Source organism: Pelodiscus sinensis, chromosome 3, assembly GCF_049634645.1.
Source record: "Pelodiscus sinensis isolate JC-2024 chromosome 3, ASM4963464v1, whole genome shotgun sequence".
Lineage (NCBI taxonomy): Eukaryota > Metazoa > Chordata > Testudines > Trionychidae > Pelodiscus > Pelodiscus sinensis.
This window is the reverse complement of record NC_134713.1, coordinates 165,097,012-165,121,636: the sequence shown is the minus strand read 5'-3', so window position 1 is coordinate 165,121,636 and position 24,625 is coordinate 165,097,012. Positions and strand designations below refer to the sequence as shown.

The window sequence follows — 24,625 nt, the reverse complement described above, 5'->3', positions numbered from 1 at the left end:
TCTTTCTCTTACTCACTTACAAAACTAAGTAATCGAGGTTAGTAACCTAGGATATCATTTTCAAAAGCACCTAGCACACTTAAGAACCAAAATCCCTTTTTCAAAAGTGGGCTTCTGTATACTGAAAAAACTAAAGCAGCTATTTTGAAATAGCTCCTTGTGTGAACACACAATCTAAAATATGCCAGAATAGTGTGTCTACATCAAGCAGTTATATCGAATAGCTAAATTACACTGGAGTAATCTGGAACAGCAATGCCAGCTAATTTCCCCTAAGAATGTAAGCCCCTTAGGCACTTGAGAGAATAAGTCTCACTGGAAGTCAATCAGTTAGTCGCTTTTGAAAATTATACCCATACTAATGATTTCTACCCAGTCTCCAGTTTTAAAATGATGTTTTAAAAACATGTTGACAAAAGTTGCCATCTGTCCACATGATTGGTGCAACCATGTGAAATGAAACTATTTTTTTAAATATTTTTAAAATGTCATACCAATATACCTTGCAAAAAAAAGGACTCTTAACATTGTATTTTAAAATATAACTCTTCTTTTCAATAGGCCACTCCCTTAACAAATTGTTTTAAACCAGTTCCAAATCTTTTAGTCAGCCTCACCTCAACCCACATAATGTTATTAGAAACAACAAATAAAAAAAGGGAAAAGCTTTCAAATATGTTCATTTCTCTGGTCATTTCATACAAATGGGAGTTCAGAAAGTTGCACAATCCTAAGATATAATGTCTGTAGCAAATGCCTACACTTCACTTCATATGCAATATTGTTGTAGCCGTGTTGGTCCCAGGATACTGGAGAGGAGATTGTCCAATAAAAGATCTTACTTCACCCATCTTGTCTCTCTAAATTTCACTATAGCATTTAACCAAACTTAATATCCACTTGTTTCTCTGCATAGCTTGCTCCAGTGGGATTGATAACTTTATTATAGTAAATCAAATACGTACTAGACAGGTAAACTTCAGAATGTCCTTTAAAAAAATAAAATGTTCCATAGTCACAATTCTTAATTTGTATTTTAAACAGATATGCTAGAACAATGTTTATAAATATTAGTGTTTAAGACATCAGTGTAGAACACATGCATTTTCAAAATAATTCTGCAGCTATTCAGAAAATAAAGTACTAAAAGAACAGGAATGGCTAGCCCACACAAGCATATCTCACTCACAAAGCAATTCTTAAAATGAAATATCAAAGATCCACCACACCGCTGCATTCCAGCCATTCATTTATAAAGGAGTGGTTGCAATTTGTCTGTCTTTCATGTGCTATGCTATCAGCCAATCAGATCATCAATTCATAATACCATATACTGCAAAAAAAGTTACTTTCTCTGGATAAACTCCTCTATACAGATGACATTTGCATTAAATCTGTTCTCAATTCCAGTCAGAATGTAGCAGAGTAACACCATCACAGAAAGAGCAACTGTCACTTTGCTGCATCAATATTAATCGGATAAAGTTGGTATTTGGTATAACAAAAATAAATTAATTCTATGAAAATGTAGTCGAAGATCAACATTTGCTTTAATATAAATGCCAAAGCAAAGCAGAGAGATTTATTTTTAAAGCATGAGGCTATTATCTTCACATTATTTTAATTATACTGACACTATGCTTTAAGAATTAAATAATAGAATATTAGTGATTTACCTTTATAGGCTGCATCCAGACCTGGACTAATTGGTTCAACTGAAAACAAAGAAGTTGTACCTTATTACACCAGGGCTCAGGTTGGCCCTGAGGGCCTAATCTGTATGCACACTACTTACTGGCAAGCATTTAAAAAGCCACAGTGTGAAGGGTGGAATTACAGTTTTAGGGAGGATTGAAAATTGGGAGATAGAACAATTTACAGGGCTATCGTGAATGAAGTTGCTGAGACACATTTTAGATCCAGACTTTGGGAGAGTTAAATATTCTGCCCTAATCACAACAGATTTCTCTCCTTTTCTGGTTCTCAGAAAGGATTGCTGCAGGAGAAAAAGGACTGTGTGTATGCAGATACAGTAATGCTTCTCTCTCAGCATTTGTGTGGGACAAGTTCTCTGGCCAGCCGGCCAACCAACCAAATAGAGAGACAGAATTAGACTATATAACCTGCAAACCAAGTGAATGAAAATGAAACTTCCAAGCTTACAGTATCCTGATGAAATCCAGAGTATCCTTATCTTTAGCAAACATGTCAGCAAGGATGTGTTGTACTCCAGCTTCTACTTCCTGAATGGTAGTAAGCCCTTAAATGAAGACATACAGCTAATTATTATAAAAAGCCCCAAAACCAAAACATAACACAGTAATCAAATCAGAACTCAAACATTACCCTAAATACATGAAAGGAAAGAAAATAAAAGATGCTAAAATAATTTGAAGTAATGCAATAAAGAAACCAAGTTGATGGAATTAGCAAATATTATATGGCCATGTCTTCAAAAAAAACTGAAACAAATATCAGATTCTAAAAGTTCAGATTGTGTTACTATGATTTGCAGTAATTACTGAAGGATGTCAAATATCAATACTGCATCTAAAAGTATTTAGTTGGGTTTCATATTTATTATACATTAGAAATATTGAAATTATTAAAGTTTGATATTTGGACACAGATTGAAAGAGTTTACGCAAGATAAGTAATAGCAATAGAGGATAATACGCTTCCACTAACCACCCAGTATGTCTGATTTTTAAAAAGCAATCTATGTTATTGCAATCCTGAAGATCTTTCTGTGAATTGCTGTAAAAACTTCAGTATTACAGGGAAAGCACACTGAGATCCCTCCATTAAGGCTGCCTGATTTTCCAGACATTTTGTTATAATTGTAATAATTTCAACCATTTTACCCACAGATGTAAATCCAAGAATTAATTCTGTAGCCTTTTTAAAAAATATTTAAGTGCAAAAACATTTGTTGTACTCCAATTCTGTGAAACATCAGCTATTTTTATTGAGAGATTACATTATTTTGGCTAGTAGCTGAGCCATTATGTTCAGCTCCTTCAGAACTCTTAGATGTAACTTCTGGCCTGGTAACTAATTTTTTCTGGCCTGGCCTCCACCTGCCCCCCCACTCCCCGGTGGCCGAGGACAGCTGGGTCCAGCATGGCTTCACCCCAGGCCCTCCTGGCGGCCAGAGGCGGGGAAGAGGGAGAAGGGGAAGACCCAGGACGGCCTCGGCCTCTCATGGGGAAAGGGGGAGAGGGGTGTCGGGGCAGCCTTGGACCCTCCCCAGGGGCCGAGAGTGGGGCAGAAGAGCCAGGGTCAGGGAAGCCTCAGCCTTGGGCCCTCCCCAGCAAAGAGGGGGGTTGGCGAGCGTAGGGAGCAGGGGCGCCCTCTAGTTATTTTAGAAAGAAAAAGTACAGCATTACATAGAAAAAGCTTCAAATAATGTTAAGGGTATACCAGAATACTGGAATACTAGAACTAATGCTGCCAAAGCAATCTTAATTCTATAAATTTGTGTATATGCATAATCAAGTCTTTAATAATATGAATAAATGCTACTTTTCCTATCTCAGGATCATGGGGTATGTCTACACTACCCCGCTAGTTTGAACTAGTGGGGTAATGTAGGCATACCGCACTTGCAAATGAAGCCCGGGATTTGAATTTCCCGGGCTTCATTTGCATAAGCCGGGTGCCGCCATTTTTAAATCCCGGCTGGTTCGAACCCCGTGCCGCGGGGCTACACGCGGCACGAACTAGGTAGTTCGAACTAGGCTTCCTGGAATGAGGAGTAACGGTAGTTCGAACTAGGAAGCCTAGTTCAAACTACTTAGTTCGTGCCGCGTGTAGCCACGCGGCACGGGGTTCGAACCATCTGGGATTTAAAAATGGCGGCACCTGGCTTATGCAAATGAAGCCCGGGAAATTCAAATCCCGGGCTTCATTTGCAAGTGCGGTATGCCTACATTACCCTCCTAGTTCGAACTAGGAGGGTAGTGTAGACATACCCATAGGGAATGAGAATTGAAAGCCACATGAAATCTGAGGCACAATTTGTCTCCTGGTTCCAGGAGATTCACATAAGCAGGGGAACTTTTCTCTATCCCAGGCACTGACAGATTTTCTATATCATACTGGTAAAGTCTACTAAATCAAATTTTGGTTAGAGCCACTAATTGTATATCCTTCATTTTTTGAACGCCCAACGTGACATAAGGTCTCATTTTAAGAGGTCATGGGCACTTGCGAGTCCTGAAGACAGAAGAAACTGTGAACACTCAGCATCTTTGATAGTAAGGCAGTGTGGTCTCAAGGAACCAGAAGGTTCCACCTTCTAATTCTGAGTCTCTCCAGGGAAAATGCATAGTCTTGTGCAAATCCCTTTGCATTTGCATTTTAGTTTCTTCACATGTAAAATAGGTATTAAAATCTCAAATCAGTGATGGACAACCTAGGCTAGACATGTGGTCATTATATAGCAGAGCCCTCCCTTGCCACCCATGAGAAGCAATCCCATTCCAGGCACGTCCCATTTTCTTGGCACCAGCAAATCCATATGTTGTTTTAAGTTGTGATAAGAGGATGCTGCATACAAAAGTTGGTGATCCTAGCTCTTAATGTTTAGGAGTTCTTTATCAAACAGACAAACTCTCTAAAATATACAGTAAATTGATCAATATCACATTCTAGAGTGCTGCAGTCATAAATATTGCCAATTACTCATCATGCTAAATTTGAACCTACTTAACTTTACCATTTAAGTAGTCTATGTATTTTGATTATAGTTTGTAACATGAGATCAGTAATAATCAGTATCACCAAGCAGTTTTAGCATATGCATGGTTTAAAAAAAAAATAGCAATGTGGAAAAGAACAATTTCACCAGCTCTACATCATGAACGGTCTCTAACAAGCCTGATAATTTATTGTCAGAAATTACCCCCTACAGAAAATTGCATTTTCAAAGACAGAATCAATTCAGCAGAATTTAAATGTGACAGAAGTAGTGAGAACACCCATTCCAATATCAGATTGCCTTCTCTTCAGCATCATCAACACTTCCACCTAGCACTTAAAGGGCTCCCACTCACTCCCCATCACTAAACACAGAGCCTCTGTGGATGAAATTTTCTTCCATGCAGGATTCCTGCACAAGACCAGGAACTACAAGCACAGCAATATTTTAGTCATGGGTATTTTTATTAAAAGTCATGGACAGGTGATAGGCAGTAAACAAAAATCCACAGCCAGTGTATTATATACCCCTAACTAAATCTTGGGAGAGGGGCAGAGCTAAACTAACATACTTACTCTGTACCTATCTCGATATGGCCATAGCCCCCCCCTCTCCACCCCTAGGTGCACCTCTTTTTAGGACCTAAGGGAGGGTGATGTCACCACTTCCGGGGAGCTCCCCCCACCCAAGTGCCACCTAAAGCCCTCACTCCCACCCCAACCTCCAATCCCGAGCCCCCTCCAATACCCAAACTCCTGCTGCTGAGGATCGGGTACACAGTAGCCCACAACTGCCCTAAGGCCAAAACAGCTGGCCCCAGGGCTGCTTGAGTTGCTCAGGTGGCCCCCAGCTGCACTAGCTGCTGCAGAGTCATGGAGCTCCCAGAAAGTCAGGGAATCCATGATTTCTGTGACCTGCATGACAAACTCACAGCCTTAACTAAAAATTTCATGTCAAGGGATTAAGTGGGGACAGAGCCTTAGACAGGCCCTCTGTATTGCAGTGAAATTCACCCTGTATTACCTCATGCCACAGTCTTATTTCTCCAGCTTTTCTTTCTTCTCAGATATTCCAGATTTTTTTTAAGACAATACTTATTTTCAACTTGGCTTTTTCTATATAAGCTGTCACTGAAGTCTCTAAGCAACATAAGATAATTCTTATACTACCTTTCAACAGTATAAGAACAGCTAATAAATAAAAGCTGTGTCTTATTTATTTTCTAATTCCCATCACTGCATACCAGTACTGACTACTTACCTTTGACATTAGGCTTAATGTAAGATAACAGATTAAGTTCTACTGGGTTTTCAATGAGAGATATGGCAGCAGGTTCTAATCCCAGTTGTTTAGCCCTTTGGGCTTTGGTGCCTTTACTTCCAGTTTTATATGGTGCAGACTGGAGAGGGGAAAAGAGCAGTTGTAAAAATGGATTGTTATTTAAAAAGGCAACGTTTATACCACATCTAAGCTGAGCAAAATATTCTGGGTCAACTAGAACATTTGCAAATGTGTGTGAAATTCAGGAAAGTTTCAGTCAAAACACTCCCCAAAATCAAAAGGTTTTCTCTTGATGTGTTAAGCGAAAGGTTTCAATTTTTTTATTTAAAGGCTCTTATATTTCAAAATGTACTTCAGTTTATTTACAGAACATAAAAAAAACTCAGAAACTAAGCAAAATGTTTTGTTCAACCTTAAATTATTTTTCCTCATATTTTAGAATGTCCGGTGAATCAGCAATCAGTTATTCTCATATGAGGCACAGTTATCATTTTTCAAACACATAGGCTATGTCTACGCAGCAGAGTTACTTCCGAATAACTGATGTTATTTCGAAATAACAAAGAGCGTGTATACAATGCAAGCCATTATTTAAAAATAACGACAAGCTGGAGGACTTCTTATTCTGACTCCTCATTTCACAAGGAATAAGGGAAGTCGAAGGAAGAGTGTTCTTTCCCTTGACTTCCTGCTGTGTAGTCGAGTTAAGCTATTCCGACTTCAGCTACGCAATTGACATAGCTGAAGTTGCGTAGTTTAATTTTATTTTAGACCTCTTGTATAGACATCACATACCCATAATCTTTAACTGTAAAATGTTATCTTGCACAAACATATTAAAAAAAAAAAAAAAAACCACTAACCACATGGTCCAATTCATCCAAAGTTTTGCAGTTTAATAAGGCTTTTAACAGACCTCCTGACATCTTTCCTTCTTTCTTTATCTTCTGAATTGTTGCATGTGTCTTCTTTGCAACAGTACTAAAATACAGGGGATTTACATTAATAATCACCTTTCAAATCAGATTAAATAAATTATCACCAAATATGGTCCAACACACAGATCTCATGACAGTATGTTTGGCCTCAGAAGCCATGGAATGCTATACCATAGATCAGATTTGAGGAATGCACTCTGATAAATACTGTAAAAATCCTAATAATTTCTCTCTCATTTTAATATTAGTTTAGTTTGCAACAGTTTGGGGAAAAGGAGAATATAGAAATAAAGCAGAGTGTCAAGATAAGTGTTTTTAGCTTCCAGGTTCCTTGTAATATTGCAACTTCGCTGATCCACATGTAGCAATTGTGAGGGCTCTCTTAGGGTCCAGCAGTCACTATTTAGTGAAATCATTACAATACCCTTCAGCTGATCTAACACTGGAGGACAAAGGCATACATAATACTGTATGTCCCTATAAGCTTCCCTCTCCAATCACAGGCACTCTCACCTATCTGGGGGAATCCCCATTTCCAACAATTGTCAGGACTGCAAGTAGAAAATCTCAGTACATAAAACCCTCACCTCTGTTCTCTGCCCACCTAGAGGACATCAGACATTTAAAAATATCATACACTAACCACTGCATCAAGTAGGAACTGTGCCAGCCTGACTGCTTTTGCAGTGGAACCTAAAGTAAGGGAGAGCTGCAGCTTTCTCTGCTTGACCAAACAAGTGCTCCGCACACCTAAACTATATTACTTGGAAAGTGGTTATTTTTTTTGTCCCCACAACCCCCGACAGACTGTGTTCATGTACACTGGGGAGGAGAAGGAGAGTGAATCCCTGTCCTTCTTGCCTGTTTTGAAGCATAGCAGCTTACTCCTTGCACTTACTTTCTGTATCTCTGCTAAATGTGTACATGGGTTACTGGCTCCTGACCTAGCTCCCTCACTGTAGTAATATTTTGGGGCTACCTTCCTTGCCCTCTACAATCTCCAAGGAGCCATATGCTATTCACCTTATCCTACACACTAGGAGCTGCTGATCTGACGCCTGTTGATATAAAAACAAAAAAGCACTAAGCTTCTTTTCAGAAACCAATGCAAGAGAGGAAGCTTATTTCTGATTCAGAGATACATACTTCAGGGGCCTATAAATCACAAAATGTTGAAAACAACACACTGAGCAATTCATAATCCTAAATCTCTTTTTTTTCTTCTTAAAGTGAAGGCAGGAGGAGCATCAAGTATACCCCTCTCTTTAACTCTGAGTATTTTGGCTTTAAGAGCTTAGTTTTCTTTCTATAAAATGGGAACATCCTAATCAGGATTTTTCCCCTTTGCATAACTGATACATACTTACCATCTTCACAACGTATTTTACTGGGATTTATACTATTGCTCTTTTAGAGTGCAAACTGCAACCAAGCACACAAGTTCACATCATTTAACTCCTTACACACACACACACACACAAACACACACACGACGCATGTACATTGCCCCCCATATACAGGTTACTTACCGTAGTTCCTCCAATGTTTGCTGTACTTCCCGTAAGGCATCAGCTTCCAGGTTATTGACAAGTTCTTTTCGATACCGGGCAATGAAGGGAATTGTGTTTTCATCACGGAAAAGGCAAATTATGTTTGCACACACCCATGGTTCAATATTTGTTCTTTCTGACAGGACCTGCAACAAGAAAACTTCAAGTACCAACTATTTTTCAAGTTGGTAGGTTGGCTTATTATTAGTATCTTCACTCCAGGTTCACAGCCAGACAGTATAGAGTGCTGTTTTGTGCACAATATTGCCCTCTGCTGGATGGAATTCCAGGCTTGTAAAAGTATGTATCAAATTATAATACTGTCACAGGTGCCTTGAACTTGAACTTACTCTTTTTCCTAATGAGTTCTGCATATGAGGAGCTTGAAATAAAGTGGTCAGAGGAGAGGGGGTGTGGAGGTGGGGAATAGGATGAACAAGCACACACAATCCTGTTAAACTAGGTTAGCGTTGACTAAAAAATCTTTAATAATGACTATTCCACAGCCTATGTGACTCTGATGATCTCGGTCTATTTCCTAACACACAAGGATTAATATAGCAAAAATCACTACCATTTTATAGGCACCTTTGCTGGCAGTCTTAGTAGAAACCAAGGCCTGACTGTACCCTGGAACTAGGGATGTGAAAACTTAACCAGTTAAGCGTCAGCATTAACAGATGAGGCTTACCAGTTCCAGCTAACTCCCCACCTGAAGAGGGCAGGGGGCTACTCCAGCCCCACAGGATCCACTTCGGACAGGGACATTCCAGTCCGTCTGCAGCAGCCCCTGTCCATGGCTAGCCGGGCTAGGGCTGCCCCTGCCTGTGGCAGGGAGGAAAGACGCACACTGCAGCCCGGCTGGACTGGAACAGCCCCTTAGCCTGCTCCCCCTAACTGGTTAACCCAATTGGTCTGGGGGAAGGAGAGTGCACAAGGCACCTAGAAGGAGCTGCCAGCTAATCAAATTGGCCAGTGGTTCCCTCAAGGTGCCATGCAACCCTTGACCACTTTCCAAAATCTTGAGAGTGCTCCCCCCCCCCCAAAAAAAAATTATTATCCACTCCAATCAAGAAAGGGTTTAGAAGAAGCCAATGAGAATGCAGCTTGCTGGGGCAGCATTGGTTATAAGGCACAGCTAAGCAGAGTAGATTGCAGCTGGGTTCTGACCAAGCAGGGTACAGAACTGCTTCCTAGAGAAGCACTTGAGAGAAAGCAATGCTGGACAGGCTCAGTGGAACTAGAGAGAGCGAGGCTCCAGCCTGACACCTGCCAGGCTGCAGGCCTTGACACAAAGGCCAGGGAGATGCAGAGGACACAGGGGAAGTGGCCCAGGGAACAAATGGTTAAGAGAGAAGAGAAGAGAGCAGGACAAGGCTGCTGTCAGACAGTCCCTGGGCTGGGACCGAGAGTAGTGGCCAGGCCTGGGTCCCCTCCTCTTCCCTATGTACCGCACCTAAACACACTGTGGGTGGCCCCTGAGGTGAGGAGCTAGACTAAGACTACAGTTGGCCACAACTGCACACCAAGATTGAGGGCAGCTGGAAGAGGGGTGAGACCCCAGTATGGTGGGCATTGACGGAGGGCAGTGTCCTGAAGAGGACACCATGATCCTGAGATCAACATGGAACCAGAGGAGAGCATGGGAAGAGCTCTGAGCGACAATAGGTGAGACACTGGCTAGAAGAGGGAGCCCTCCTGTGAACTGAGCTAACTCCCAAGGTGACCAGCAGGAGTCGCACTATCAGTAAATCTCAGTTGTGTTACACTTAAGTTCAGACTAATAACTATAGTAAATAAAGTCTCCGAGGGGTGAACATGTTAGTCTGAATCTGCAAAAACAACAAGGAGTCCTGTGGCGCCTTAGAGACTAATAGATTTATTAGGGCAACCCATGAAAACGTATGCCCTATTATATCTTTTGGTCTCTAAGGTGCCACAGGACTTCTCGATGTTTTTGTAATAAATGAAGTAACTCATGCACTATTTATTTAAGAGTACCATGCTACTTCCTGGTCAACAGCTCTTACTGAAGTTAACAGGAATCATACATGTGTAGCTGAGCCCAAATTAATCCTATTTGTGTAAACTACAATGTAGTTTTAGTAGACTCCTATAAAGAAATGAAAGGCGTTTCATACCTGCACAATGTCCCAGTTCATTTCTAATTCCTCTTGGTGCTTGGTGCTTCCATGATGTTTTACAGGTTTTCCTTGAGGACATGTTGTTGATTTTATCCTTTTTAAAGGGGGTTCATCAAATGTAAAGTCTTCTCCACATTTCTCCTGCTTTACTTCATTTTCTATCAAAGGAGCACTTGTTGAGGGTATTTCATCACTATCTAGGTTACCCATCTTTCCTTGAATAACACTGATTTTTGTTCCCAGTGGCATTTTTGGCTTTTTCGTTATAACTTGTGGTTTGGGCTCTTCATCTAATTTAGGCTGTAAAAGTTTCAGTCCATCTTTACTATCTTCATCAGCAGAAATATGCAAAGAGACATTCTGCCAAATAATACATCAAAATAAATCAATCATGAATTAGTTCTATAAAAACATAACATAATGTTGTCACATGGAGAACCTGATAGTGGACATCATTTCCCCAAGTTATGACCCTATACACAGTGGTGCTTAGCATTGTAAAATTAGGCCCCTAATTACACTGCAGCTTGTCTTAAGCAAACATCCAAGGGACCAGCAAAAAGATAAACTGCAATCTAGTAAAGTTGGACTTTGAAAATTAAAGTTCCTCTAGAAATCTTGAAAGTGATTTTAAACAGTTCTCCTAAAATAGAGGGTTACTCATGGTGAGAATGTATGCCTCAGCTTCACCTGCATACATTATAAGTGTTATAATTAAGTGCTCTGATAGACTTAGTTTGGAACTAGAACAAACCAGGTAAGTTCTCTTTCATTGTGGTAAGAATTTACCTAGAGCACCAGAGTTATAAAAAGGTGGAAGAGAATCCAGGCATAATAAAGAAAAATGACATCTGAGTGCTGTTTAGATTCCTCTAAAGGAAAAGATAACAGGTTATTTTTTTAATTAATAGATAAACCTCATGGCTATAAAAAGATGCATGGCCTAATTCTCAGAGATTTTGAATACAGCTGGTCCCCAAGTTACAATGCGTTGACTTATGACTGTTCGCGCTTATGACCAACCTCCCATTAACCCCACTGCAGCTGGTCCCCGACTTACAAATGCACCATCCGTACTTACGAACAGCACGGCCATATTTAAAAGCATGTATTCCCGACTTACAAACAAATCGAGTTACGACCAGGTGTTTGCTACATAACCTGTTCATAAGTCAGGGACTGGCTGTACCTACAACTCTCAATAGGAAAATTTTCGCCATTGCATTTGACAGTTTTAGTAGTTATGTACACCTGCCTACAAATACCTACCGGCTCTTCTTTTACTGCTGTCTTCCTGGACCTTTTCCTAACCACAGTTGACCGTGGAACAGCAGCCTTTTTAGGTTTTGACTCGGGTTTTTTTGGCAGCCTACGTTTATTTGCAACTTTACTTTTTGGTTCCCATTCCTCCTCCTCTTCTTCCTCCTCTGAGTCAGAGATGCTGGAACAAAAGTCAACATTGCAAAATGGCACAGATTTTGTCTAAAATGATTGTTGACTACACTGGGGATAGGCAAACTTTTTGACCCAACAGCCGCATTAAGCTTAGAAAATTGTACGGACAGCCACAAATACTCATGAAATTGGAGTTGGGGGTCGGTGTGTGAGAAAGGGAGTGAGGCTTCAGTTGGGGTTGCAAGCTTGGGGTGTAGCCAGGGATAAGGGATTTGGGGTACAGGCTGGGACTGAGGTGGTCAGAGGGCATGAGGAAGCTCAGGGATACAGGCTCTGGGCTGCACATACCACCTCAAACAGCTCCTGGAAAACACATGTCCCTTTTCTGGATGATTCCTATGTGGACACACAGTCAGGTGGATCTGTGTGCTGCCTTGTTCATAAGCAATGCCCCTGCAATTCCCAGCCAATGGGAGCTGCAAGGCCAGTGGTTGGGGCGGAGGCAGTGCATGAAGTCCCCGGGCTGCCCCTACACTTAACATGCCACTGCTTCCATGAGCTATACGATGCCATGGCACACATGGAATAGATGTAAATCCTGTTTAGAGTTACTGGTTAACCAAGATCCTGCAGGCAGTAAGGGTGATGCTCACCAGGTAACTGGTTAAGCCTTTATATCCCTAGCACAGAGCAGGGCAAGCCCCAGACTCTGCTCCCCAGCAGGAGCTGAAGGGACAACTTAAAAAAGCTGATATGTCAGTTGTGGCCTGTGGGCTATAATTTGCCCCCCTCCGGTCTAGATGGATATATTCCCCTAGACACAGACACCGCACATGCCAACAACAGGAGTTTTTCCTGCTAGTATGAGAATAGCATTTCCCCAAACATTACTTACACCTACAGCAGCACTCTTGTGCTTAACAGGTACATTTACAATGGATTTATCAACATAACTATGTCCCTGAGGAGGTTGATTTTTTTTTCCAGTACAAGTAGATGGAGCTTAAGAACGGTTATAAAATTGTTTTCTGAAGTAAAGGGAAATCACACAGGGAAGACGAACAGGAAGGAATACAAAGCCTATAAATAAAGCCTTTTATGTGACTGTAGTTAGTGACTGGGGTGAAGTACAGGACCTAGAGCTACTTGAGACAGACCTCTGGCTTTGCTAAAACATTACACAAGTTTGTACACAGTTGTCTTTGTTTTGGGGACATTAGTAGTTAGTCTGGAACACACATAATTTGCTTGCCATTTGTTATTTTCATTGTGAGAGTTAAGTATGCAAATGGAGAAGGGGTGTTTTGTAAATTAATCCCTTTTTTACATTCTACAAATACGTTCTGTAGACCAAAAACTATTTGAATGGAAAATTAATCTTACGATTTAAGAAAGGACGGTAACTCATCTTCTGATACCACTGGTTTGGCTTTAGATTTTGCTCTCCTTGGTAGCGTGGACATCTGAAAGAAATAAATTGGAAAAAATAAAACTTTGATTACAAAAATATTCTCTCACCAAGATTATCACAACTGTACGCTATAGAGTACATTCATAGAATCATAGAACACTAGAACTAGAAGGAACATCGGGTCCATTCCCCAGCCCTTGCGGCAGGACCAAGCACTGTCTAGATCATCCCTGATCAATGTCTATCCAACTTGCTCTTAAATATCTCCAGAAATGGAGATTCCACAACCTCCCTAGACAATTTATTCCAGTGTTTAACCACCCTGACAGTTAGAAAGTTTTTCCTAATGTCCAATCTAAACCTTCCTTGCTGCAAGCCCATTGCTTCTTGTCCTATATAATTTTTCTCCCTCCTCCTTGTAACACCCTTTTAGGTACTTGAAAGCTGATATTGTGTCCCCTCTCAGTCTTTTTCAAACTAAAACCTAATTCTTTCAGTCTTCCCTCATAGGCAGGGCTCGACAAACCGCTGAATCTACTCGCTCGTGGCAAGTAGATTTCAGCCAGTTGTTCCATGCGCCCCATTCACTGGCGCTTCACGCATGCACAGTGCTGGTCTGGTGCATGCGCAGTGCGGGGCTGGCGAGTAGCTCTCGACGGGGTTGTTAAGCCCTGCTTATAGGTCATATCTTCTAGACCTTTAATAATTTTTCTTGATCTTCTCTGAACCCTCCAGTTTCATTTAATGCATTTAAAAAGCAGAGCTGCAGCGGGGTTAGCTCCCACTACGGCTCTGCAGTTTTTCCCATTATTGACTAATTGAGTAATCAACAGAAATTCCATCAACTACTCAGTTAGGTGACTATACACAATTTAACATCCTTACTGTGTGGTTGCCTCATCTCAAAAATGATATATTGGCATTGGAAAAGGTTCAGAAAAGAGCAACAAAAATTATTAGGGATTTGGAACGGGTTCCATATAAAGAGTTATTAAAAAGACTGGGACTAGGAAAGAGGAGACTAAGGGAAGATATGATAGAGGTCTATAAAATCATGACAGGTATGGATAAAGTGAATAAGGAAAAGTTATTCATTTGTTCCCATAACTTAAGAACTAGGGGTCACCAAATTAAATTAATAGATACCAAGTTTAAAACAAACAAAAGGAAGGTTTTCTTCACACAACACACAGTCAACCTGTGGAACTCCTTGCCAGAGGACTTGATGAAGACCAGGACTTCAACAGGTTTCAAAAAAGAACCAGATAAATCCATGGAGGTTAGGTCCATCAGTACTTATTAGCCAGAATAGGAATGGTTCCCTAGCCTCTGTTTGTCAGGGGCTAGAAATGGAGGACAGGAGAGGGATCACTTGATGATTACCTGTTTCTGTTCACTCCCTCTGGGGTATCTGGCATTGGCCACTATCAGAAGACAGGATACTGGGATAGATACTGGGATACAGGATACCATTGGTCTGACCGGTATGGTCGTTCATAGGTTTGTTCTTACTATATTTATCATTGAAGTATTATTTTATTACATTATGAAAAGACAATACTCTTCCACCATTTCACTTTCATAGGCTTAATCTAAGTGATACAAGCTATTATAAGACAATGCTCCTAGATTTCATCAAGGAATATCAGATTTAAAAAGCATGAAGATATTTAAGAAGCCAAATCAGAGTTTCTCCTACGCAACCTTTGGGTCTTGAGCAGTTCGGTCAAACAATGAGTGACTACAATAAAGCTAAAACTTGTTCATAATAATTTTAAAAATTACACTGGCGGCTTATTTAATTTTAAGAACAGCAATAAATAGCCACTTCCCCTTCCATTTCTCATAAAGAGCTTTGAAATTTACATCTTAGTGCCATGGATGTGCTTGCTTTGATCTGCACAGCTCTGGAAAGTCTGGGACCATTGAAGGAAGTGGAAGTCTCAGGTCTGATTCAGAACTGCATCTGTATTCGGTTTCCAGATGTGCATATGTGAATATGCTCTCTCACATAACAATATTGTGGAAACAGTAACAAAATGGTAGTAGCTTTTTGTGCCATAAGGGGATACTTATTTCTTAAATTCAGCCAAAAGTTGATCGATGACACATTTCTGAAGCTCCTTCTCAGTTTATAATCATGGGAGTTCTCATTCAATTTCTCTTTTTCCTCAATACTCAATATCTGTGTTGAGAAAGTGGCAGCATCAAAGGGGTTATGAATCCAGTCACTATTGCATGATATGGCTAGACAGTATTCCCTGAACACTGTGCAAAATCCTTTTAGGTGTGCAGTTATAATGGTTTTAGTGAATTGATCCAACCAAAGTTTACGATCTGCCAGGAAATCACAAACAGAACTGAACCACTAAGAGTGATTGTTCTCCAAACATCTTTCCCAGGCTACAAGTTCTTTATCATGGAATCAGCTCAGTCTTGCACATTGAAAACTTATTATACTGGGGCCTTGACAAAATAAATTTAGGTCATTAATCCTTCAGAAAATGTCTGCTAAATAAGCTAGGCTTGAAAGAAATGGCTGTTGGGGAAAACAAAAACTAGAAAGCCCTAGGATTTTGTCCCATGAGAGACATCTAACTTTGGTATGGGTCAGAAAATTGTGTAAACTAATTTCTTCAAAAAGTATGTGAAATATTCTGGACTTTGTTGCCTGTGATTTTGTGAAATGTACTGTTTTCACTGCATTGTCCAGCACTTCCTTCAGTCCCTTAGGCATACGTTTTGCCGCAAAAGATGGTCTATGAATAATGCAAAGAATCCAAGTGATGTCTGATGCAACCTTTTTTGTTCAAGCTACAAATTCACTATGCTTCCCAATCATTCATGTGGCCTAAGCAATGAGACCAATGGAAATACCTAAACAATGAGACCAGTCTATTTCCTTTTCCTGAAACTATGCATTAGTCTGATTGAAGATATTTTCTCCAGTTATACATTTCTTCAATAGCCTGCAAAACAAATGTTCTTCCACCAGACCTTCATTCACGTAACATACAAATTACAGCAAAATAGATCATTAGCAACATTAGTTGATTCATCCAACTGTATAGCACAATACTATTCACCCTATATACAGTTGTGGTCACCAAATTACTTGACATATCATTCATTCTTCGCAACAATGTATTTTTGGACAAAAGTACTAGGTCAATCCTTTTTTCAGCCTTTTCTCTGAGCATGCAATTTCTCTTTATACAGGGACCAATTGAGCTTGCTGCAATTGTATGGGCTTCTGATGCTTTTGCTACTTGGTAGCTCACTCAGTAGGACACTTCAAATGCATTTTTATCAGTTCTTGCTTTGAATACAAAACAGGTCAAGTTTTCATTTGGCTAATTTTCACTTGAAAAAAATCGAGTGAACTTGTTGAGTTGTGCGCAATGCCTAGTCTCTAAGTGGTACCAAAGTAAAGAAGGTTTGAGACTGCTATTGGCAGAACATCACCAGAAATTAAGTTTGAAGGTTTTGGACACTCTTGATCACCAAGGCAATGTAAAGCCATATTATATAAAACTGTTGTCATTTTCTTTTCTTAAGTGTCTTTCCAAGACTATCACAATCATTGACTCAGATTTTTCACACTTTGGACTTAATGAAACACTTGCTTACGTTGAATGTTCATTTTCTTATGTCTTTACATTTTGGGTGCATCTAGGCTGGCATGATTTTGCGCAAAAGCGGATGCTTTTGTGCAAAATCTTGCCACCTGTCTACACTGGCCACAAGTAATGTACAAAATCAGTGATTCTTGCGCCAATACTCCGACGCTCCCGCTCAGGGATAAGCCCTCTTGCGCAAATATTCTTGCACAAGAGGGCCAGTGTAGACAGCCACGTTAATTTCTTGCACAAGAAAGCCCGATGGCTAAAATGGCATCTTTTGCATAAAGGCACATGCCAGTATAGACGCTCTCTTGCGCAAATACTTTTAACTGAAACACTTTTCCATTAAAAGTATTTGCGCAAAATCATGCCAGTCTAGACGCAGCCTTTCAGTTCTCAGCCACTTATCCATTATGGGTATACAACAAGCCAAATAAAAATAATACATTGAGAATGCTCACAAACATATAGATTAGTAAACAAGAAGATTCATTTGTGTCTCAATGTAGCAAAACAAAAGTCCACAGACAATGAGTATGGACTTACTGAGGGATCTGACCACCGCTACACTGCCTACAGCGATTGGTTCTGGTTGATTTGGTGCGCAAAGGGCTGGTACATAGGGGCATCCCTAACGGGGCGCATGACCAGGAACAAATTAGCCTGGATGGCCCCCCAGTTCAGCATGGCGCTCTCTCCTACTCTCCCCCTTATACTGCCCAATTTTCCCTGTCTGCCTGTCTTGGTGCCTGGGCTGTGGGCCCCCATACTGCAGGCAGATTTCTGAACTCTGGCTCTATCCAACATTATAGAATTTTTTCCAATAATTCCCTATGACATTCCAGTTTGGGAATCACTGTCATAAGGGACTGAGCCTCAACCATCAGTTAAACGCTTTGAATGGCTCATATCTGGTGGCTTAGGAAATCCTTCTCAAGGATCTACTCCTTGTGTTCCCAGAGAAATAATTAAGTTACCCAAGGCTTTTGAAGTTAATAGTCTTACATGTGGCACAGACCAGTGATAGCATTTGAATGAGTCACCCTTTTTAACACCCAGATGCCCTGTTACCTGAGTGGGCTCTTAAAACTGACTTTTCCATTCTAGGGCAGTGGTTTCCAACTGCTGGGCCGTGGCCCGATGCCAGGCTGCAAACCGCTGGCTGCCAGGCCGAGGCAGCTCTGGGGGTCAGAGCTGGGTACACCAACCAGTGCCTCACCTCTTGCCGTGGCTGTTAGGAGAGGCATGTTCTGCTCTACCTTTCAGCCAACCAGTGCTGGGCAGGGGCGGGGTCTCCTCCCAGACGCAGACGAGCAGTTCGCTGCACGGCAGGAGGGCTACACGGAGCCCGGCACGGCAGTCTTAAGAGTAGCTGTGATCTGGCAGCACCATTCAGCTTGTGGCTAGGAAGGAGCACAGGGCTAGGTGAGAGAGGCGGGGCGGGCACTGGGGGCTCTAGGAGTGGGGCTAGTGCTTGGAGGCTCTAAGAGGTGGAAGGGTGGCACGGGGAGGTTCTGGGGGGAGCAAAGCTGATATGGAGGGTTCTCAGGGCAGGACTAGTACAGCTCTAAGGGGTAGGGGGCACTGGGGTATCCAGGGTGGGGAACTGGCACTGGAAGACTTTGGGGGTGGGGCTAATAGTGGAGGTGCTACAGAGGCAGGGCTCTAGCACTGGGGGACACTGGGGACGGGGCTAATATTGAGGACTGGGGGCTGGCACTGGGGAGACCCTGGGGAGGGTTGGGTGCAATGGGGCTCTGGAAACAGGAGGCTGGCACTGGAGGTTCTGGTGGTGGGGAGCTGGCACTGAGGCATTTGAGATGGGGGGTTACAATGAGGGCATTGGGTGCAGGGGACTCAGATCAGTAGCTGGCGCTGGAGGAGTAGTGAGGGGTGGGTGGAGGGCTCTAGGGGTTAGGGCTGGCACTAACAGGGTTTAGGAGGCCGGGGTGTACCACAGTCCGAACCACTGAAAATAGCCAGCTTCAGCTGCGGCAGCCACCCACCACATGGCAAGTGTCGGAGCTGAAGTCAGCTGTACGCAGCAGCAGCTCTGGGGGCCGGGGCTTTTGATAGACTGGTAACATTTTATATGCGTATTCATTATTTGCATAATAAATATGCAAATATGTATATAAAATGTTACCAATCTGTCAAAAGTTTGTGAATGAGTTTGCCGGTCCACAGTATAAAAAAAGGCTGGGAACCACTGGTCTAGAGTGACTATGTCTTACTTTTTATTTAGCTTTATTTATCAGCATGTACATCTCTGCCAACAGCAGGACATGGGAACTCTGTCTAAATGGAATGTGTGGACATACCCAAAGTGCAAAAAGTCCCTTTTTTACTTGAAACCCATGAGCGCATCTGTGCTTCCCAATGACTTTTTGCAGTGAAGCTCAGAAATTTCACTGGAAAAAAAAATTATCTCCACAAGAGGTATAGAGCTCTTACCAGTGATGTTTTTTTGCAGGGATGTGCAAGTGAGGACACATTCTGCAGCTTTTCCTCTGAAGGATATCCCAATAGTGCCTAAATGACCTCTCTATCCAGCAGCTCTGCTGCTAGGTAAACAGACATTCACCACTCCCCTTGTAAAGCCCTGAGGAACTTTGAAACTCTCTTTCCTGTTTTCTTGGAAAGTGCTCTATCATCTGGCCAGGTGACAATACCTGCTCCACTGACCAAAGGATCCCCTGCTTGAAGTAATGCTGAGCTACTGAAGCTGATCAGTGTTTGCAGAGAAAGGGCTCTGCAGGGATACAGGATGCCCCCCATCCCATAAGATCTATTATCAAAATGGAGAGAGCTGCACTGTAGGATAGCAGCCCTCAGGACATTGCTCTCATCAGGGGATGGAAGTGCTGCAAATGTAAACACACTCAAACACCTGTGGGAGTGAGTACACAAATCACTGTATTGTTTTTCCAGTTCACTATCACCAGTGAAACTTAAAAAACAACAAATAGACTAGTAGCACCTCAAAGACTAACAAAACACATAGATGGTATCATGAGCTTTCATGGGCACAGTCCAGTGAAACTGACAGCACAAAAACTGCAACTGTAGGCAATATCTGTGTTTCTGTTTTGCAAGCAGTGGGTACAACTCCACAAGTGTGCATGGTTTGGTCAATTGTTTTTTTTTTTACATTTACTGGACTACATCATTGTAAGCAAATAGTTGGAGTTTGTTCCCAAGAATTATAGGACAGCATCTGGCTGCATCAAGGTCTCACATACCATGTCAGGAGCATAACTCAAGAAGAAGAAAAATAAATTTGTTTCTTGGTGTTTGGAGCCAGTTTTTCCAAAGCAAGGTCTGTAAAAACCTTGACAACCACTCATTTGCACGAGAACCAGGTAGCTGAGTCCCTTTGCAAACCCAGTCATTTAAAGCAACCCCACCCAGGCACTATTAACTTGACCAGATGGTTTTCAGCAGTTTTCCCCATTAACTGGTACTAGACTGCTAGTGCGGATAGGACAAAACCCTTTTCCAGCACCACGGCGAAAAACAAAACTAAGCCCTACATCAACCAGCACCAGCCATTAAATTCCACTTAGAATTGGTTTCCAATGCAAAAAACAGTTGTCAATAACAGACTGGCTTTTTAATTTTGTTTCATAGGCAAAAATGCCATTCATGTGAATGGAAAAATATTGCTCTCTTAGAAGAGATCATAAATCTGTATGAACTCAAAGGACTCTACTCACCTTATTAGCTTTTTAAATTACTCTTCACTCCACAAGCTGCGCTGCTAGCTGTTTTCTCTCTCAGATGCTCTTGCTCCTTCACAGTCACTTCTTTCTCCCTTTTCCTCTGATCATTAAAGCTGAAAGATCACTGCGCCAGACTCCTACAGGAATCAGATTTTCATTGTTTTTCCAAAGACACATAAAATGGTATTTTGTTTTAATTTTGAAGCTTCTGTAAAATTGAAAAAATGTTATTTAAAATGTGTGAATTTCAGTTCTTGAAAATTAGGACAGATCAGTTTGGGATGTGTAGCTGTTTACACAATTAACCACTGAGCTTGAGGGGTGAGGAGGAGGTAGGAGCTGGTGCGTACCAGCTCCAGCAGAGCTGCCTGTCCCTCCCACCCCTTACGGAGACAGAAGAGCGGGAGGACAGAGAGGAGCCAGTGAGCATGGGGAGCTGGCTTAAAACCCCCGGCTCCTGCCTGCTCCCCCACACGTAAACATGTAACTAAATTAAATGCATTTTAACATCCCTAATATCAGCTTAGTGGTTCAGGGTGAGTGGTATCTTTCACTTCTCTCAGTTTCTCTATGGTCACCCCTTTCAAGCGACACATCTACATTTCTTTCAGTGTCGATTCCTATCATTCACCCTGGTTACAGCACACCCTGTGATGGGATGCAGTCACAGACGACCCCTCAGGGGTACCTCCCAGGGTGCTGACATGGCTACTGCCACTCGCCTTCCCGCTCTCTGGGGCTGCTCACCACCGAGTCCTGCTGGGCCAGCTCAGCTCGTTTCCCCCAGCCAAGGCCCAGAGCTGAGATCCCCGCCCCCACTGAGAAGCAGTACAGACACTGATGCACTTTAAGTCCAAGGAGAGTGCAGTTTAGGGCCCAGCCTCCTGGGATATCACTCCCAGATGGGATCAAACCCCAAAGAATTAGGTAAACCACCTTTAACAATGAAAGGAGAAATGTGCACACTGGTTGCCCCCGCAGGTAACAATTGCTTACATTGGGTTTGATAGAAAATAAAAATGGTTTTATTAAGCTGAAGCAGTAGGATTTAAGTAGTAGTAAGTGGAAACAGGTAGAGCAAAGTAGGTTACAAATCCAAAGAAACAAAACCACTTGGCTAATTCTCTATTGAAACCTCAGTGCAAACAACCTCACCGTAAAACCTTTTCCAGCTGGCAGTCTAAACCAGGGCTCTTTTCCTCACCCTGGGGTCTCAGGCTCCTTCCTTTAGGTGCAGCCCAGCCAAAAGACCCAGACCTCTCCTTTCCTATTCCTTTTGTTAAGGAGTTGATGCCACTCCCTACCAACCACTGCTCAGACTTCAGGACAAAAGATTGTTTAACAGTGGCTCATCTAGAAGTTGCAGGTAACACCCTCCATTTCTCCCATTCACACATTTGAAACTCACAAAGTATTCCCCACTCCATGTGTCTAAATTTACACACACAAATGATACAACAGAGGAAGAAAAACAGAACCAGCAGACCATGACATGAAGATCAATGGGTTACATGAAATAATTCGCTCAAAACCACTTTTGAGTTATGTATATTCATGTTCATGAGTCCATTTCATAAACCATGGGGGGAGGGGCTCCATCACACACCCATTTACCAATTGTGGTTCATCAAGAGGTCCAATGAGTTTGGAGAAATAAAACTCTCTCCGCCTGTACACGCCTATTTGTCACAGAACCAGCCCTTGGGGTGGGCTGCTGGAGTGGCTGTCCAGAGCAATCCACCAAACAGGGAGATGTGCACTGACCCAGCCTAGTGCTCCCTCTTGCTGCTCTCGGCCAGTGGCAGGTCTGTCTTCTCCCTGACCCCTGCCCTCCTCCCACTTGCTTCTCTAGGCCAGCCAGCTGCTAGCTGAGTATGCCAGGGGCGCAAGGGTGGAAAGGAATGCTCAGCCACTGTGGCTCCATTCTGCCCCCACCTCCTCCCCTCTTACCATATAGGCGGCAGGACCAGGGATTCCTGCTCTTGGGCTCCTGCTGGGCCTGGTGCAGCACTGCTGGAAGGGTGCTGTACATGCAGCTCCCCTACTTGTCCCACCCCGCCATTACTCAGATGTGGAAGCCAGGAAGCACGATGGTTCCGGACCATCCTGAGCAAGAAGTGATATTGGCACCCAGCAGACAGACACCCCAACCAATTAGTACTCCTTGATACAGGTATGCCCCACAGATCAACTAGAGTACCTTTGCCCTATGCCTCCAACCAGCACCCCTGGGGGTGGAGGGGAGAGTTCCCATTTTGCCATCCAGTATCCCTGAGGGAGACTGGACCTCCCTTAGTTCCCTCTGCCCCATCTGCTCACCAGCACCCCGATCTACAAAGGTCTGTGGCTTGGGTAAGATTTGGAAGACTGGCCTAATCTTTGGGGACATCTAGGTTCTGATCTTAGATTCTGTGTCTCTCTGTCCAGAGGGGAGGTGGAGAGGACTAGCAAGACTAGTTTAAATAATGACTCTGTAAATAAAATGTATTAAAGTTTTTAATTTTTAAAATGTATTACATTTGCATTAATTTCATACAAAAATGTAATACCCTGGTATTTTATGTGAAGGCTGAAAGTGTGACAACTCCCTTTTAGTGGGAGCAGCACATGGTTGGTGTTTAGGACAGCTTTGGCTTTTGCTAGCTTATTTACACACACAGCCTCCCTCACACAGTCCCACGACTCCCCTCTGCCCAACACATACACCAGGGCTCCTTGCATCTACTTTACTTTTCCCACGTAGGCTGTGAATCATCAGGAACTGCAGCTCTGGTGTGTCTCCCCTCCGCTGCCCTCTTCCATATCCCCCGAAGATGGACCAAAATGAGACAAAACTCTTTTCACTTTTTTTACATCTTATACTAGTTTAATAAGAGTAAAACTCAGTTTCCACGTAATTGTTTAAATGAGAGGAGAATCAGGACCTAAATCTCTACCTAATCTAGAACACAGGTGTTAAAAATATTCTAGCCTTGAATCTTTTTAAAACAAGGTAGATTAAATCTGCCAAAACTGTTAATGCAGATTTAAGGGTCCTTAATGGTGCCTCATGACCTTCCAGATGAACTAAATTTAAACCTCTGAAAATCAGGAAATGAAAGAATTAAGTCATATGCCACACCTGCAATATAAAATTCAATCTTGCCCCCTGAAAACAATGCCCTAGCTCCCCCCCCCCCCCCCCCCCCGGCACTCTGCCTTCCCAAATGTTACAGAACTCTTGTGGAACAGAGCATATGAACACTTGGGGGACAAATTTTAACAAAATCTCTTTACTAAAGCTTAGTGTAGCACCCTGCCCAGGGTGAGGATGATCATCAGCAAGGACTGAACCTCAAACATCTGCATTTTACACACAGCCAACACTCAAATACTGAGTCTAATCCACACAAACCACACCAAACTTTCAAAATATTACCACTCCTTCATGCCTACCCAGAGCATTTCTTCTCAGATATTGTCTTCACCTACTCTCACTAAGCACTGGAGACCAGAAACATTACCAGTCTGATGACAAACCCAACGGTAAGAAGTCACCTATATTCACCTCTGCAAACATCGCCTACAATACTCAGCACTACCATGAGGCATACTTGAGGTACTCATACACATCTCTTCATATCAGTCACTGTTCTTCTATGCTGCTCCATCTAATCCCTCCTCCATTCAATACAGCTGTACCTAACACAATGAATATAGTTGAAATGCATGCTGATAAATGTTGAAGTTCAAATATATGGAATACAACACAGACAATGGCATATTCTTTTAGTCCTTCATAATGACTTATGATAGCTTAACTCAGCTCATGCAAAGCATACTGAGAAGTGATTGTGAATCTGCAGAACAGCTTATGACC

The 24,625-nt window shown here is 42.2% G+C and overlaps 1 protein-coding gene across 4 annotated transcripts in view; it reads right to left on the bottom strand.

The window, feature by feature from the left end:
* The window catches only part of SRBD1 (S1 RNA binding domain 1), a 236,501-nt gene that overhangs the window by 204,638 nt on the left and 7,238 nt on the right, over nucleotides 1-24,625 (bottom strand). For 2 of the 4 annotated variants that reach the window (XM_075925414.1, XM_075925417.1), the window contains exons 2-9: nucleotides 20,761-20,974; nucleotides 13,394-13,473; nucleotides 11,885-12,056; nucleotides 10,613-10,975; nucleotides 8,451-8,617; nucleotides 6,847-6,964; nucleotides 5,963-6,101; nucleotides 2,164-2,260 (exon numbers count right to left, since the gene is read on the bottom strand). In XM_075925414.1, coding sequence (XP_075781529.1) covers nucleotides 2,164-2,260; nucleotides 5,963-6,101; nucleotides 6,847-6,964; nucleotides 8,451-8,617; nucleotides 10,613-10,975; nucleotides 11,885-12,056; nucleotides 13,394-13,473 — 1,136 coding nt within the window. In that variant the 5' untranslated portion in view covers nucleotides 20,761-20,974. Of the gene's footprint in view, nucleotides 1-2,163; nucleotides 2,261-5,962; nucleotides 6,102-6,846; nucleotides 6,965-8,450; nucleotides 8,618-10,612; nucleotides 10,976-11,884; nucleotides 12,057-13,393; nucleotides 13,474-18,263; nucleotides 18,448-20,760; nucleotides 20,975-24,625 lie in introns of all 4 variants that reach the window. The other 2 variants (XM_075925416.1, XM_075925415.1) reach the window with 2 other exon arrangements.